General features: G+C 38.8%; 1 protein-coding gene across 12 annotated transcripts in view; it reads right to left on the reverse strand.

The window, feature by feature from the left end:
• tnrc6c1 (trinucleotide repeat containing adaptor 6C1) overlaps positions 1–16310 on the reverse strand; it is a 183922-nt gene that overhangs the window by 24761 nt on the left and 142851 nt on the right. For 7 of the 12 annotated variants that reach the window (XM_080208907.1, XM_080208898.1, XM_080208897.1 and 4 more), the window contains 8 exons: positions 15120–15293; positions 9737–9877; positions 9100–9219; positions 7854–7937; positions 5450–5672; positions 3854–4021; positions 3029–3220; positions 576–725 (listed from right to left, as the gene is read on the reverse strand). In XM_080208907.1, coding sequence (XP_080065033.1) covers positions 576–725; positions 3029–3220; positions 3854–4021; positions 5450–5672; positions 7854–7937; positions 9100–9219; positions 9737–9877; positions 15120–15293 — 1252 coding nt within the window. The remainder of the gene's footprint in view (positions 1–575; positions 726–3028; positions 3221–3853; positions 4022–5449; positions 5673–7853; positions 7938–9099; positions 9220–9736; positions 9878–15119; positions 15294–16310) is intronic. The other 5 variants (XM_080208900.1, XM_080208899.1, XM_080208905.1 and 2 more) reach the window with 3 other exon arrangements.

The following is a 16310-nucleotide window of genomic DNA, read 5'->3' on the forward strand; positions in this document are numbered from 1 at the left end:
AAAAACATAACTACATGTAGTCAACCGGCCTTTGCGTGTTTGCCATTAAATGAGAATGTGGATGATATTCTCCCTCAAATTCACTTTATGTCGCACAAGTAAATCTATAAATATAGTTAAGTCATCACATGACTAAGGAACTACAGTGCTCGGATGTTCTGTATAGATTCCAGTTTCTTTAACATATTTGAAAGTTAACAACATCCATATTATACAAATATATATACAGGCACACACGTAAAAACAGACAGAAATGGATGTATTTGCATGCAAATTACTTCAGCATATTGTAGCAAATCTTGAAAGTGCATTTACAAACTAGGACCAAATTAGTTTTAATTTCCAAACCAGGACTTAAATAATTGAATAAAACAGATACATTTCAAAAGAAAGCTTAAATTTAAGAAAATGGGACCATTTGATATCAGGAATGTTGAGCATTTTAAAGACATCTTTCCCTAAAAGCAGAACGTGTTGTAATTTTTCTTTGAGGAAACCAGAAAATAATCACCGTGTGAAAAGTGTAATTTGCAGAGTCTGTTTTGTGTACTATACTTCAGTCTATTCTGTCTTACCTCCACTCCTGTCCCTGAGCAGGTAGCGATCCACATCCCGGATAGTAGTATTAATTGAAGGTCCACTGGGGACACTTCCAGGTGTAACATTAGGATCAGTCTCAGGGTCGATGTTCTGTAGTCCTTTCCATGGCTCTCCAGGACGAAATTCTTTAGTAGTTAGGAAGTAGGCAGTAGAACAGTAAATCACTATTAGCAGTTTAGTAGTCACATGTTAAAACTACAACTTAATTACAGAGTAGTTTTGTCTAAAGTTTAAAAAATAAGATGCTACACTAATAACATTGATGCCACTAGCTAATATTTTGTGTTTTTATGAATTTGCTTTCATTCCCACATTTCCTGAAGGTATTGGCTCCTTGCTGGGCTTTAGTCAGCTTCCTGGTGCCCTTTGACACCTCAACCAAGTGACTATTGTTTAAGTGAGCATCAACAGAACGTTCAAACCTGAAGGGCACTTTAGCCAAGTCTGATTCGGTCCTTCCTAAAGTCCATTAAAATAATTACAACCAGCAGGAGAATAATCAGGAGAAAAATCACCTGCTGATTCGCCACTCCTTGAACACTGAACCCAAATGCCAGCCCAGCGGAGATCAGTAACTCAACAAACACTGGGAATGGAAGCTGCGACCACTGTAGTTTGTTCCAATCAGCTGTTCATAAGATTACTAAGCAAATTTATTAAGCTGAGTGAGTAACCCAATAATCACATTCTAAAATACCACATAACATAGTTCCGACTAGAAATGCATGGAAAATTAGGTTGTGATTTTTTTATTCTAATAAGGCTGTCAAATTGTTCCTTCACAATTTTAAACATGACAAAAACTAAAATGAAAATGGCTATTTTAGGTCTGAACAATTGCTTGATGTAGGATTTGACATCACGGTCCATTTTTCTGATAGTACGGATCTAAAATTTCTGACAACTAACGTTTTATCAGTGTTTTCTTTTGTGTGAGATGCTGGTATATATTTATTGGACAAAACATCTTAAACCTTGAGATTTAGTTACTGGAATGCATTACCAATCTTTATTGCTTTAATATTTGGCAATGAAATGTCTCATCCAGAAATACATTGTTAAGCATTACTGCAAAATAAAAGGCCAGCCACACATCATTTGATAGCACAATGTCTTTTCCAAACAGATGTGCATGCAATTATAATACTGCATGGTCACAGTGGAGCTCTCATTTTGACTCGTAAAAGAAATGCTAACTTGAGAACACCTTTCAAGCTAGTAGGAAGTATGCCACTGCTGGCACCCCATAACAGCCCTTTATACGAAACAACATTGAGAATCAATACTAAACTACTGCAATCAACATCTTTTGCAGATACATTTAACACATTTGAAAATATATCTGCCTTTTAACTATCATTTTGGAAATTAACCTATACAAACGGTTGCATTTCAAAATGATGCTCAACCACAGTGGCCTTTTGAAGCAGTATTATCCTTATGAATGCAACATCTGTTAGGTGGTAAAGGACCACATTACACATTAAATATCAAGTTAATAACCTTACAGTTGTGTTTAATCTTTTTCAAGATAGTTGCTTTTTTCTTTTAAATTTTTGTTAATGCATCAGTGAAATAAACATTGGTAATCAAAATGATAGCAAATTCCACACTGCGAGACTGAAAAGCTGTATATTAATATTCCATTTTGTAAAGTTGATCAGAAAATTAACTAGGCCAAACTGCATTGGAAATAATAAAATGGGGCATTCAGGCAAAGTGTATTTCATAAGATCACTTTACTCAAAAGTCAATCCAAAGTTGGTAGGAAAAAAAACACTGCTTACACATGCTTACCAGGCAATGCTTACTGCACACTTTGGTTCAGTTTCCTCCAACTTATAATGTCACAATACCCGTGCCTCAACAGGTGCAATGGCATGTTAACTTACTGAGAAAAATGAAGCATCAAATAGGTGTGTGGAAAACATAACCTGGTTGTGCACATTATACCTAGCTTGTTCTTTGTGGAAATATGTCCCAACAAATGCCTGGATTCATACCCATATGTAGGTACAGGATTTTTAAAAAAAACATGTGTGATTATGTTATGATGAGATGGCATGCACTGGAATCCAGGAGAGAACATCAGCTGTTAAGACCAGAGCTAAAATGTTAGATTATCACTACATCAACTTCCCTAATATAGTGCAGCTTTGTCTTCAGAATTCTACTCAAAAATTCTTGTTACGCATTTAAGCTCCTCTGGTGCAGATTAATCCCAAAGATATTAAAGGGGTCCAATTGACTGACATCTTTCACTGACATTATTAGGTAATATGTGCACTAAATTAGCAAATCTTGTTTAACACAGTTGGCAGCTGTTTTCAATTTACTAATTTCTTTCAATGTGTAATAAATATACAGGTCTCAGTTAAACACAACATTCTTAACACCTATTTTCTTTTTGCCAGTCTTTGGGGTTTACCTGGTGGCCAGTTAATGTTGGAGCCATTTGAGATCTTATCGGCAGGGGATTTGGCACGTGTCCAGCTATCACTGACTGGTACCGGTGGACTGGCTGGTGACTCACTGCTGGTTATCAGATCATATGGACTGTAGGAGTCCTCAAGGGAGGGCTTGCTTGTTGGACCAATATTGAGACCTCCAGGGATAGCACCTGAATATGCGTCAAGTGGGACAGAAAGGCAAGGTCATGGATATAAAAACATTTTGCTATGGACCTGACTCTGAATCTCAACAGTAGCTAAATTAGACCCAATTAGTTTACTAAATGCTGATGTAAGTCAGAATGAGACTTTGATGATCTATTGCTTCCTTTATTACAATATTAAAACAAATTTCATAGGTAAAACAAAAGTAAAACAATTTATCACAGTTAACTTAGAAAATATCACAACTGAAGAAATGTTCTGTGGTCTATTGTCCCAATTGAAATTTGCAAAGAAAATTCAGTACTCAAAGGGCTAAAAGACATCATCGCATGCTTTCAAGTTTGTCCTCTGTTTTAGCTGAATGTGCAAGACAAGAAAACGAACTGTTGTGTTGAACCTGACATTGAAGTCAGTTTGATGTTTAATTAATTTTAAAATGATGTAGCATGTTCTCAGAATTTGAAACATGTACATGTAGAGCCTTTCAAGAGACAGCCAATCAAAGTGCAACTGAGCCTATTTTCATTGTTACATTCTTGCATTTTCCAGCAAGTCTATTGAGCTCCTGCAAGAATTTAAAACCAACTGACCAATGAAGAATTTTGGCTTGCAAGTACTCTGCCCTTTAGGGCTCTTACCATGCTTGCTCTGGTTCTGGTCCAGCGATAAAGAATTGCCGCTTAAATTTTCCATAGAGTTTGGGTGGGTCCACTGCCTCAATCGAGATTGGGCTTGAGCTGAATCCTTCAAGGATAAACCACCACTTAGTTCCATGTTGTTTACATTCATATTCGGGATCAATCCAGCTGTAAGTGAAAAACATGAGAGATGAGATTGTTTAAATAATTCCCTTCACAAACCACCTACACTTTGTTCATCGTAAACTTCTGATCTAATCAACTGAGAAAGTCAGAGGTTAGCTTCCAAGTAGTCGCAAAACTTTTCTTTGAGCAAAATACAATTCAATGTTGGAACTCATTTCATACCAGAACCAAGATTTTTCACAAGTCAGCAACGCTGGAACACCACAACAGTATAGGTGTCCACAAGGTTTATTTATTTTTTTGCGTCACAAGCAGGCTTACAGTAACACTGCAATGAAGTTACTAGGAAAATCCCTTAGTTGCCATACCCTGGCACCTTTTCAGGTACACTGAAGGAGACTTTATGCGGCCAATGTACTTAACTAGCATATCTTTCAAACTGTGGGAGGAACCTGGAGCACCCAGAGGAAACTCATGCAGCTACGGAGAGAACGTGTAGACTCTGCACAGACAGCGATCCAAACCAGGAATCAAACGCAGGTCCCTGGTGTTGTGAAGTAGCAGTGCTAACCACTGTGCCACCATGCCGCCCGTTCTATCTTCCAGCCACAACGTTCCTCGAGATCTATCTTTTTCAGGCAGTCCATCAGCCAGCCTGAGTGCTCCTGAAGATTCATCTTCATTGTCAGGAGGTCCACCATCTTTTTTCAGTCGTCGGTCAGTGATGTTGGGCGCCTTTTCAATGTGGCACATTGAAAATACAAGGGTGTACTATGCATCATCAGGCCTGCCCTGCCATGGAACATGGCACAAAACAAACTGTTGCATAATTAATGAGGTTGGGGCCAGAAGATTTTGCATGTTTTCCCGCTGGCTTCTGCAGCAAGAAACATGCCATGCCCCAACTCCACCTTCAGAGCTTGGTGCCCAAGTGGAAGAATTATGCCCTATCTTTCTAAAACAATTCCAGTTGCAAATATGAGCAAATGAATACATCTGATATAATACAGCCATAAACATCTCTACTTCACGGAACTGTTTGTAGAATATCTTTAATGTTACCAAATGTCTCAATTTTGGTGTAAGCCGACTGATCTGATTTTGGAAAAGGGTAACTATGATGACTAGGAGCAAAATTTGAGATACAGCTTGAATTGCCAAAACACAAACATTAAAAATAATGGAACTTACAATTGTTGAAAGATGGCATGTTAAAACCAGAGATGAAACAGGATGAATGTGCTTGCATTTGTTGCACATCCTTAAAACACCCCAATCTGCAATACAGCTCAAGTAATTTGCTCCGATTGTAGGCAAAGATGACAGCCAATACATCCACAACCAGATCCCAATAATTAGTTTATGTCCAGGTAATTTCCTTGAAACTATAATGTTGTTTTAAGTATATTTATAAAGAAAATAATTCTACTAATATTAATACACTATTTTTTGTTCTAGCAATGCACTTACCCAAGGAATATGCAGGGAAAGAATTGGGTGATGTTTGCTGTTCTTTGGTCTGCAGGTCTGAAAGGCTGGGAGGCGGATGATGACTCAGATTATCAATGGTTACTTTGCCTGCAGATGGGTGTAATGGTGGATGTGGTGGTTGCTGTTTCATAAGCAAGGCCTGGGTCAGCTGCCGCTGGTGCTGTTGGATCTGCTGCTGCATGTTGTTGATTGTACGTGCAACCTTTCAAGAAAGAAAACCAAGTACTTAGAAGCAGTGTGAATACCAGCTGTGAGCAGAAGTTGCAATTCCCTCCTAACATGTTTCAGTTTTAAGCATAGCTAATTAATAAAATGGGAGAGACCATTTTTCTAAAGCTACATATATTTTATTGAATTGTCACCTACATTAAATTTGCTAAGTAGGTCACACATTCTGAATTTTAGGCTGAATTTTACAGGCTGTGTGTAGGCGGACCTGTAAATAGGGCACCTATGCCCACATCAATTTTACAGGTGGCAGAGGCAGCACTGGGTGGGTGGTCTCTACCTGGCCAAATTGAGATCGTCAAGTGGACAATCAATGCCCAATTAAAGGCCTCATCCCACTACCACTCTGGTTTAACAGGTGATAGGAGATCTGTGTCTAGCATGTACCCCTATGGGTTGCCAGCCCATGAATGGGCCCATTGTCAATCGGAGACTGTTCCCAGCAGTTTTGCCTCCCTGTGACTGCCCTGTCTTTTTGGCCAGCTGTGGCCTATTAACAAAGATGTCTTGCTGAATTTAGATTTAATCTAACAATTTGTACATGTGGAACAATGACCTGGAGGATCTATTAAGCAAACCAATAACTACCAGGCCATGGTGTGATCTTATTTTTAATAAGCAGTTTCATGTAGTTTCTTGGAAGGTTGATAATCATTTGAAAAAAATCTAATATTTTGAAGTTATACAAGGCCAGATTTTCTTCTCCGTTACAAGGCACAGTTTTTGCCATGGCCTGGTAGTTATTGGTTTGCTTAATAGATCCTCCAGGTCATGTACAGTTGTCCAGAGACTTTTCAGAGGATTAAGTGGGGATTTCAGCTAAAAGTGGCTCCACAGCATTGTCTGCTACAACGGATTTGAGAGATCTGAGGGGTCAAGACATGAGATCGTTTCAAACAATCAGATTGAAGAATCCTCATTACAAACACAAGCAAAAAAAGGACAAACATCATTTGTAAATTATTGTGCAAGGATTCTAAATAAATATTGGGACACACAAAGGAGTGATGAAAGGTAAATAGATAAACAAATTTTACGTGGTTTTTTTATTAAAAAATTGCAACGTTAATTTGAATAAAATGTCACATTAGCAAACTTAATTTTTCAGAGCTAAAGGTTGTTTAATGATAATCATCACTCATTACACTGTTAAGAACGCTTACGTCTGAATGCAGAAGCCCTAACTTTTCAACCAAAACTAGTGAGTAATTACCCAAGCTCATGTGCTTACTATGCCTAGTCTATCAGTGAAGAATGCAATTGCACATCTGGAGGAGCAGGGTGCCACTGATAACACTTCCTGATTTCCAAAAGTTGATACCAGATTTGCCCAGTATTAATGGTGAGCGTAGTCAGCCCCATCATTATTATTACAGCTAGTACGTATGCATGAGAAAATATGCTGCTGTTAGTGCATGTAAGAGCTTCAGGTCGGTTGAAAAAGCTGTACAATATGGCAAAACGTTGCAGAATATTTTCCAGAATGAGCAAAGGACTCAATTGCTTCCCATGGATTTCTAAGAACATTTTTATACTTGCATGCATGAAGGGCTGAAATCTTTAATTTGCAATTTAATATATTTAATGGATAGTAGAACTCTGTCTGAAATTTTGACGTTTCATATTATATTTCCTACAGGTTATGTGTGTTGTTTTCTTGATTAAAGCCACATTTCCAGATGAGACTTCTTCAGGGTGCAGTGAAGAAGAAAATCAACTTGGGTAGGATTTATTTTCAATTCTGTCTTCTATTTGATTCCACAGATTTAATGAATGATTTGGAACCAAGGGGTTTAAAACACAAAAATTTGTTTTGCCATCCCTTGTCAAGAATGCATCGATTCAACTGTGCTGTACCATTGGCTAGCTAGTGTGAATCCTTTCTATTTAAATACTAATGAAACAGTGAAGAAAAGCAGGCTGCATATTATATTCTCCTATGCATAAATAGGGGAAAAATTTGAAGTAAAGATAATTTAGCGACTTTAAAAACTGCTCATTACATTAATCCATGCTGTGCAGAGAATACATAGTTGTTTTCTGATGACTAATTCCAGATCTTAGGTTGGCTATACTAAAAAAAGTTTCCTTTTAGTATCATGGTCTGTGAAATGTCTTCAAGTTGAGCAAATGGCTGCCAGTTAACTATACCTACTTGCTGCTCTTGTTGTCTAATGGTTCCAGAAACATTACGTTGGGCCTGTAACATCTGCTGCTGGAAGAGTAAACGCTGGTAGGCCTGCAAGCACAAAATGGAAAATGAAAATGAGTAAAATCTTCAAAGTGAGAGACTAGTGAATTCAGGAAGCACTTCAAAAATCTAACAAAAAATATTTCTGACTTGATATTTGTAACAGGGCATTTCTATGCTTATTGCTTCTTTGACTTTTCTTTCCCAAATTCTTGCTGAAAGTCTGATTAATTGAAGACAAACTCCGTTTTATTTTGGAATCAATGGATTTAATTAATGTCATATGATTTCCTTATGAAGAAAATGCTTAGGTCAATTTCTTAACACTAATATTTCCAAAGATTCCAATACAAGATTCTGCAACAGCATATTTATTTTTACAACAGCATAATTTTTTTAAAAACAGCACACTTGGTAGTGGCATATTCTGTTCCAATAAATAACAATAGAATCCCCATCATGCAGGAGGTCATCATTCGGCCCATCGAGTCTGCACTGACCACCCATCACCCTTCCAGGCCTTCCCCAAGGACCCCCTCACTGCTTCCAACCCTATTCCCATAACCCTGAGCACTTGCCATGGCCAATCCACCTGAGTTGCACATCTTTGGACTGTGGGAGGAAACTGGAGCACGTGGAGGGAATCCATGAAGACATGGGGAGAACGTGCAAATTCCACACAATCACCCAAGACCAAAAGGGAACCTGAGTCCCTGGTGCTGTGAGGCAACAGTGCTAACCACTGTGCCACCCTCTTTAGCTAATACTACTAGAATTTTAGATTCCTTTGCTCAAAATACTCCAACTCCCTTAAATGGGTAAGTGCATCTTTGTAACTAGACAGAAGTGCTGTATCTCAGAAAAAAAGGAAAATTCTGAAGAAGCTCAGAACTTTTGGTGACAGTTAAAATGTCCAGCCTGCCTGCCAATGGCAGTGACGTTGGGAAAGTATGGAGTACAAGTCAATTTTCTTTTTTGACTAAAGGAAATACAATGGGGTGGGAAACTATGGAAGAGAATCCAAACTCGTGCATGGAATCCCTTTATGGCGTGTCATCATGGAAAACATATACATATTTTGAAAACTGAATTGATCCTGCAGAACCCAAAAAACATGTGATTGGCACTTAAATGAATTTCTAATTACCATAAATTATCACTGTGGTTGAGGGTTCCAATCCAGGAAAATGACTGTCACAACATTACTTACCAGCTGCAGCTGATAGAGTTGGTTTAACATAGTCATATGCTGAGGATTAATTGGCGAGGCTAATAGTGCAGGGTTGAGACCCATGTTTTTTGCTGCAAACTGCAAGAGCTGTGCTTGAACCTTCAATGAACACAAAAATATTTAAGTACTTATAAATCTTTGAGCCCAGGAATTTCATAATTTCCTGAAAGCTTAGCATTTAAAAGTTTTAGTTTTATGAGCATTTTTAAAACTATTTGCACAGCTTTTAAAATCTTGTTTCAAATATCAATGGTACAGTGCTACAGAAAATGCTATTTCAAATCCTTGGCACAGCCCAATTATCTTAATTTCATTAACTTGATAATCCAATGAAATGTAACAGTAAAATTTTAATGACTTCTATTTGTGAGGCTATTGATGTGGCTCAAAACCAGATTTATTCATTCTTTACTCCAGCAATAAGTAAAGTAAGCAATTAAAATGAATTATACATCGGTATCGAGGTTCAGAGATCTTATGCAGTATATACTGTTCTTTTCCTATGGCCTCCAAAACTAGCATTAGATGGATGCTAGCGAATTTATGAATTTAGAAAAAGTGGTAGGTATGAATCGAATGCTTCAGTTGGCTATTCATGATGAGTAACTTTACGTACCTGAGGGGATAGAAACTGAGGCACTTGAGCACGAAGACTAGGCTGGGATGAGTTTAGAGGTTGCACTGGCGGCTGCTGTTGCTGCTGCATGGTCCTGGCTTGTGCTGCTCCACTATTGCCAAACATACCTAGATTGCCACTCTGCAAATTCATAAAAATACCTTTTTACCAGACAATCACATAGGAAAACAATCATATATCTTGTTCATCATACATACATCTGAAGGTTGACACTAAAATTTCAGTGGAACATTACCATTCTTTCATTTATTTTATAACTTCAACAGTAGTCATTTTCATGATATATAACCAATCTTATTGAGAGATAGTGGCATTGTGATATTGTCACTGGACTAGTAATCCAGAAACCCAGGGCAGGAACTGGGGACCCACATTCAAATTCCACCATGACAGATGGTGAAATTTGAATTTAATAAAGAAATTCAAAGTGTAATGATGATCATGAAACAGATATCGATTATCATAAACCCATCTGGTTCACTAATGTTTTTCAGGGAAGGAAATCTGTCATCCTTACCCAGTCTGGCCTACATGTGACTCCAGAGCCACAGCAATGTGGTTGACTTTTAAATGCCCTGTGAAATGGAGAACCTAAGAACTAGGAGCAGGAGTAGGCCACCTGGCCCCTCTAGCCTGCTGTGCCATTCAATACATGGCTGATCATTTTGTCAACTCAGTTCCATTTATCCGCTCGCTCACCATTATTCTTAATTCCTTTCCTGTTCAAAAATTTATCTATCCTTGCCTTAAAAACATTCAATAAGGTAGACTCAACTGCTTCACTGAGCAGGGAATTCCACTGTTTCACAACCCTTTAGGTGACGAAGTTCCTCCTCAACTCAGTCCTAAATCTGCCTCCCCTGACCTTGAGGTTATGCCCCCTAGCTCTGGTTTCACCCACCAGTGGAATCAACTTCCCTCCTTCTGCCTTATCTACTCCCTTCATAATCTTATGTTTCTATAAGATCTCTCCTCATTCTTCTGAATTCCAATGAGTGTCCCAGTATACTCAGCCTCTCCACATAAGCCAACCCTCTCAACTCCAGAATCAACCTAGTAAATCTCCTCTACGCCCTCTCCAGTGCCAGAATATCCTTTCTCAAGTAAGGAGACCAAAACTGACATGGCCTCACCAGTATTTTATACAGGTGCAACATAACCTTGCTGTTTTTGAACTCCATCTCTCTAGCAATGAAGGACAAAATTCTATTTGCCTTCTTAATTACCTGCTGAACCTGCAAACCAACTCCTTGAGATTCCTATACAAGGATACCCAGGTCCCTCTGCACAGCAGCATGTTGCAATTTTTTTACCATTTAGATAATTGTCCATTTTGCTGTTATTCCTACCAAAATGGAACTTACCAACATTGTACTCCATCTGCAGACCCTCGCCCACTCACTTAGATTATCTACATCCCTTTGCAGACTTTGTGTCCTTTGCACACTTTGGACTGCCACTCAACTTAGAGTCATCTGCAAATTTTGACACACTACACTTGGTCCCCATCTCCAAATCATCCATGTAAATCACGGTCCCAAAACTGAATCGCCAACCAGAAAAACACCCATTTACCCCACTCTTTGCTTTCTGTCAGTTAAGGGCAGCAAGAGGGCAATAAATGCTGGCCCAGCCATCAATGCTTACATCCCGTAAATGTATAAAGAATCACCTCAATCCTTTAATATATTTAATTCAAATGTTCCAAGCAGCACATATTTATACATGATGTTTAACAAATTTGGATTTTTTAAAAATGGTTTTAAAGGCTGACAGAATTTCAAGGGAAACTTGGTCAACATTGTTGAGTATGCTAAGTTAAGGTTGCAACTAAAGGTTGTCCAGTTCCTGTGGTAAAGCAATCGCGGCATTTTTCACAGCCATGTGAACAAACAGCTGTCGTTCTCATGAGTCAAAGTCAAACTCTGCGCAGGATTTTACAACTGCACTCCGGTGAGATTGTAAAATCCCGCCCGAGATCAAAGAATTCCGTTCTGCACACCCACCCCGAAATTCCAGCCTCTGTTCTTAATTAAATACACACATGCAGATTAATACACTTTTCTTACTTATAACATTTTCAATGATGGAAAAGAGCTAAAGAAGTATTCAGCTCTTGACAGAAATGCAAAGTAGTATGGTAACCAAGAGTGCATTAAAAACAAACCTTGAAAAGTTTATTATGCAGTGGGTGCAGATGCACAGAAAAGGAGAAAAGATGATCCCTTCAAGTGGTTTCCGACAATTTGTACAAGACTATCATTTGTGCTGTCCTGCAAATGGTTACCATGCTATCTAAATCAAGCAACTCCTGCATCAGGGAAAATAAACAACCTTGAATTGCTATTGTTGGACAGGAGGATGGGAATTTCAAACTTGTGAGCATTTTGGGACATTATATAATGAGCGTGTGATAGTACTTTTAACTTATTGTTGATCACAGAATTCATACAGTGCAGAATGAGGCCATTTGAACCGAGTCTGCACCAACTCTCCATCAGAGCATCCCACCCAGGCTCTATCCCTATTATCCTACATATTTACTCCACTAATTCCCCTAACCTACATCTTCATAGAATCATACAGCACAGAAGAGGCCCTTCGGCCCATCAGATCCACACCAACACATTAGAAACACCTGAAGCCCACCTAATCCAATCTGCCAGCACATGGCCCATAGTCCTGAATGTTATGATGTGCCAAGTGCTCATCCAGATACTTTTTATAGGATGTGAGGCAATCTGCCCACACTAGCCTCCCCAGGCAGTGCATTCCAGGTCATCACCACCCTCTGGGTAAAAAAGTTTTTCCTCACATCTCCCCTAAACCTCCTGCCTCTCATCTTGAACCTATGTCCCTTTGTGACTGACCCTTCAACTAAGGGGAATAGCTTATCCACTCTGTTCATGTCTCTCAATCAGGTTTCCCCTGTCTTGTCTGCTCCAACAAAAACAATCCAAGCCTATCCAACCTTTCTTCATAACTTAAATGTTCCATCCCAGGCAGCATTCTGGTGAATCTCTTCTGCACCCCCTCCAGTGCAATCACATCCTGGTAATATGGCAACCAGAATTGCACACGTACTCTAGCTGTGGCCTCAAAGTTCAATGCAACTCCAACATGACTTGCCTGCTTTTGTAATCTATGCCCTTAACACATAAAGGCAAGTGTCCCATACGCCCTTTTCAGCACCCCAACATATCCTTCCACTTTCAGAGATCTGTGGACAAACATGCCAAGGTCTCTTTGTTCCACAGAAATTCCTAGCGTCTTACCTTTCATTGAATTTTTTTTTGTCAAATTACTCCTTCCAAAGAGTATCACTTCACACTTTTCAGAGTTAAATTCCTTTGCCACTTCCCTGCCAATTTGACCATTCTGTCTATATCTTCTTGTGGCCCAAGACACTCTGCCTCACCGTTAACCATCCATCCAATCTTTGTATCACCCGCAAACTTACTAATCTTACTCCCCAAATAGTCAATGTCATTTATAAAAATGATGAATAATAATGGGGTCAACATAGATCCCTGGGGTATGCCACTGGACACTGGCTTCCACTTACAAAAGCAGCCTTCTGTCATCACCCTCCGTCTCCTACAATTGAGTCAATTTTGAATTCACTTTTATCAAAATACTCTATGAATTTACTTTCTTTACAAGTCTCCCACATAGGACCTTGTCAAATGCTTTGCTGAAATCCATATAAAGCACATTGAGAGCACTACCCTCATCTACACATCTGGTCACCTCCTCAAAAAAATTCAATCAAATTTGTTAGGCATGATCTCTCTCTTTCGAAGCCATGCGGACTATCCCTGATCAAGCTTTGCTGCTCCAAGTAGAGATAGATGCTCTCCTTCAGAAGTTTCTCTAATAGTTTTCTACTACTGATGTGAGACTCACTGGTCTGTAGTTCCCTGATTTATCTCTACACCCCGTCTTAATTAGCAGAATCACTGTTGTCCAGTCGTCAGGCACTTCCCTTGGCCAGAAAGAAGTTGAAAATTTGGATCATAGCCCCTGCTATATTCTCCCTTGCCTCCCGCAACAGCCTACTTAGCATGGCCAATCCACCTAACCAGCACATATTTGGACTGTGGGAGGAAACCAGAGCACATGGAGGAAACCCACACAGACATGGGGAGAATCCACACATACAGTCAGTCATGCAAGGCCAATATTGAATCTGGGTCCCTGGCATGGTGAGGCAGCAGCGCTAACCACTGCGCCATTACGCTGCCCTTTAACCAAAGCAGAGTGTTGCTAATCCAATAAACAAAACAATTTTACCAGCGTTGGCCTGAATTATTCAAATATACAACTCTACACAAGTTAAAAGAATCCTAACCATTATAAACTTGAGAAATACCAGCTGCAGTAGGCCATTTGGCCTTTGGAGCCAGTTAGACCATTTATAAAGATTGTGGTTAATGATGTTCCTCACCTCCACCCTCCTACCCTCTGACAATCCATATCCTTCAACTCGTTTACTTTCTAAAGCTCTAACTGAACTTACCCTTAAAAACACTTGAAAAAAATGCTGGTGTTACAGACTATAAAACGGAAACGAATGATTAAAGGAAGCGACTAAATGTGAGCTTCTTACTTAGTGTGCAAAATTTAAAGATGCAGAGCAAATGCTATGATATTTACAAACCTAATTCCTGAAAAGGTTTTGCACAACTCCATGACTTCAGCATCATCTTGGAAATATTGGAAGGGCAACCTTAAGCTACAAGACTAAGCAACCATCTTGAAATGGCAGATCCATCAAAGATCAATATGACATTTTGCAAGATTGTCACTTAAGGTGGAATATTGCAATGCCAATGTAGTATTCTTCTCTACAATGCTGTGTGTATCCTGGTGAGTAGCAAAAAATAATTACATTTACCTAACCTGCAGTTAGTACATATGAACTGATTGCTTCTTCAAATGGAACAAACGTTGAGGCCCTCCACAAAAATCATCAGTCAGATCTTCAAACAAGATGCTATTCTCTGTAGCTTGCGTTGGAAAAATTTTACAAGTAAAAGGATGAAAGTGTAATTTTGTTAATCCAAACACAAAATCACTGTGTGAAACAGGTAAAGAAATGGAAGGAAGTGGCCTGCTCATTTCCCTCTAAGTTGGTCAAGTGGTCGTATCTGGAGAGGAAAATGGGGGTTGCAGGCCTTCTGAAAAAAAAATTACAAATTACAAAATGAAGTTGATGACATTGAGTTGGGAAAAAAATTGCATGGCAGGTGGAATTCTTAGTTTCTGGGCAGAACAAGACCACTTCTCCTCTAAATTCCAAAAGTCTGTTGATTTAACATTGTGGAGGCTCAAGCAATAATTCATTAATGGCCAGCCTTACCTGTCTAGAAGAATTCAAGTTTTGCATGCCCAGCCCCGAGGCAATGGCACCAAGGGCCTGATTAGGGTGTGCACTGTTTGAAAGGGCAAGCTTCAGGCTTGGTGAAGGCAAAAATGGTGAAGTAGGGGACTCTTCCACTGGGCCGCCATCCTGATTGGAGAAAGATAGGGTGAGCTATGCAGTGCCAACCATGGCATGGCACCAATTTTCAGTGAAATACGAAGGGGGTCACAGCAATAACACAACAGGGATTTCATAGTTTGAAATAATTTTAGTTAAAGGGATGATGGAAACATGTTTCAAAGACAAAAGTGATGGAGGAGTGGTTGGGGAAGAGAGAAAGAGAGAAGGAAACAAAAAAAGAGAAAAAAAGAGTTAAGTTGCATGGCTAAAAATCTTTTTCATGCCAAAGATAAATGTGCAAAGATTAAAAATAGCAATTATTGCAATATTAAACAAACACCTTGCAGGCAAGATAGAATAACAATGACAGTGCATTCATGATCTCTTTCATAACATGGACATTATGTCCAAACCAAAAGGTCCGGGTGTCAATTTTAAGGGACACCATGTAATTCATTTAACCTACATTTCAATAAGTTTGGTTATATATATTAATCTGCTATTTAAATAAAACACCAAATATTATATTCCTTTGACAAACTGTTTTGGTATGGGCTTCAAAATTCACCAGCCAAATGTTAAACGTAGGCACAAACACTAAGTAAAAAAACAATTCATGAAATTCCTCCTGCAACATTCAAACTACCCTATGAGAAATCAAAATATGCTTGTCTTTAGATCTTAAATGTTCTTCTTTGGCTAACTTGGCGTAAAGCTTACTTGAATGATATTGACATGGTTCATTAAATAAATATTTCTGTATTTGATCCACGCTAAGAAAATCATCAACAGTTAATGAACACACTGATGATTGCACATAAAATCTAAAGAATCTCTTCCAAAGCATTAGCTAAACAACCACATTTATTAAAGATTAAGTTCTGCAACTGAACTTGCATTTATAGAGAGCTTTCAACATAGAAAACATTCCTATGGCACTTTAAAGAAAAGGTGAAAAAAAAGCAATAGGCAAGGGAACAGATGCTATTGAATACAGGAAGTAAGAGCAACAGCTGCACACCCAAATGTTGCTACATTCAAGCCAAGGTCAATACATCAAATACCCAA

This window comes from Carcharhinus amblyrhynchos, chromosome 21 (genome assembly GCF_965287045.1).
Source record: "Carcharhinus amblyrhynchos chromosome 21, sCarAmb.v2.hapA, whole genome shotgun sequence".
NCBI lineage: Eukaryota > Metazoa > Chordata > Chondrichthyes > Carcharhiniformes > Carcharhinidae > Carcharhinus > Carcharhinus amblyrhynchos.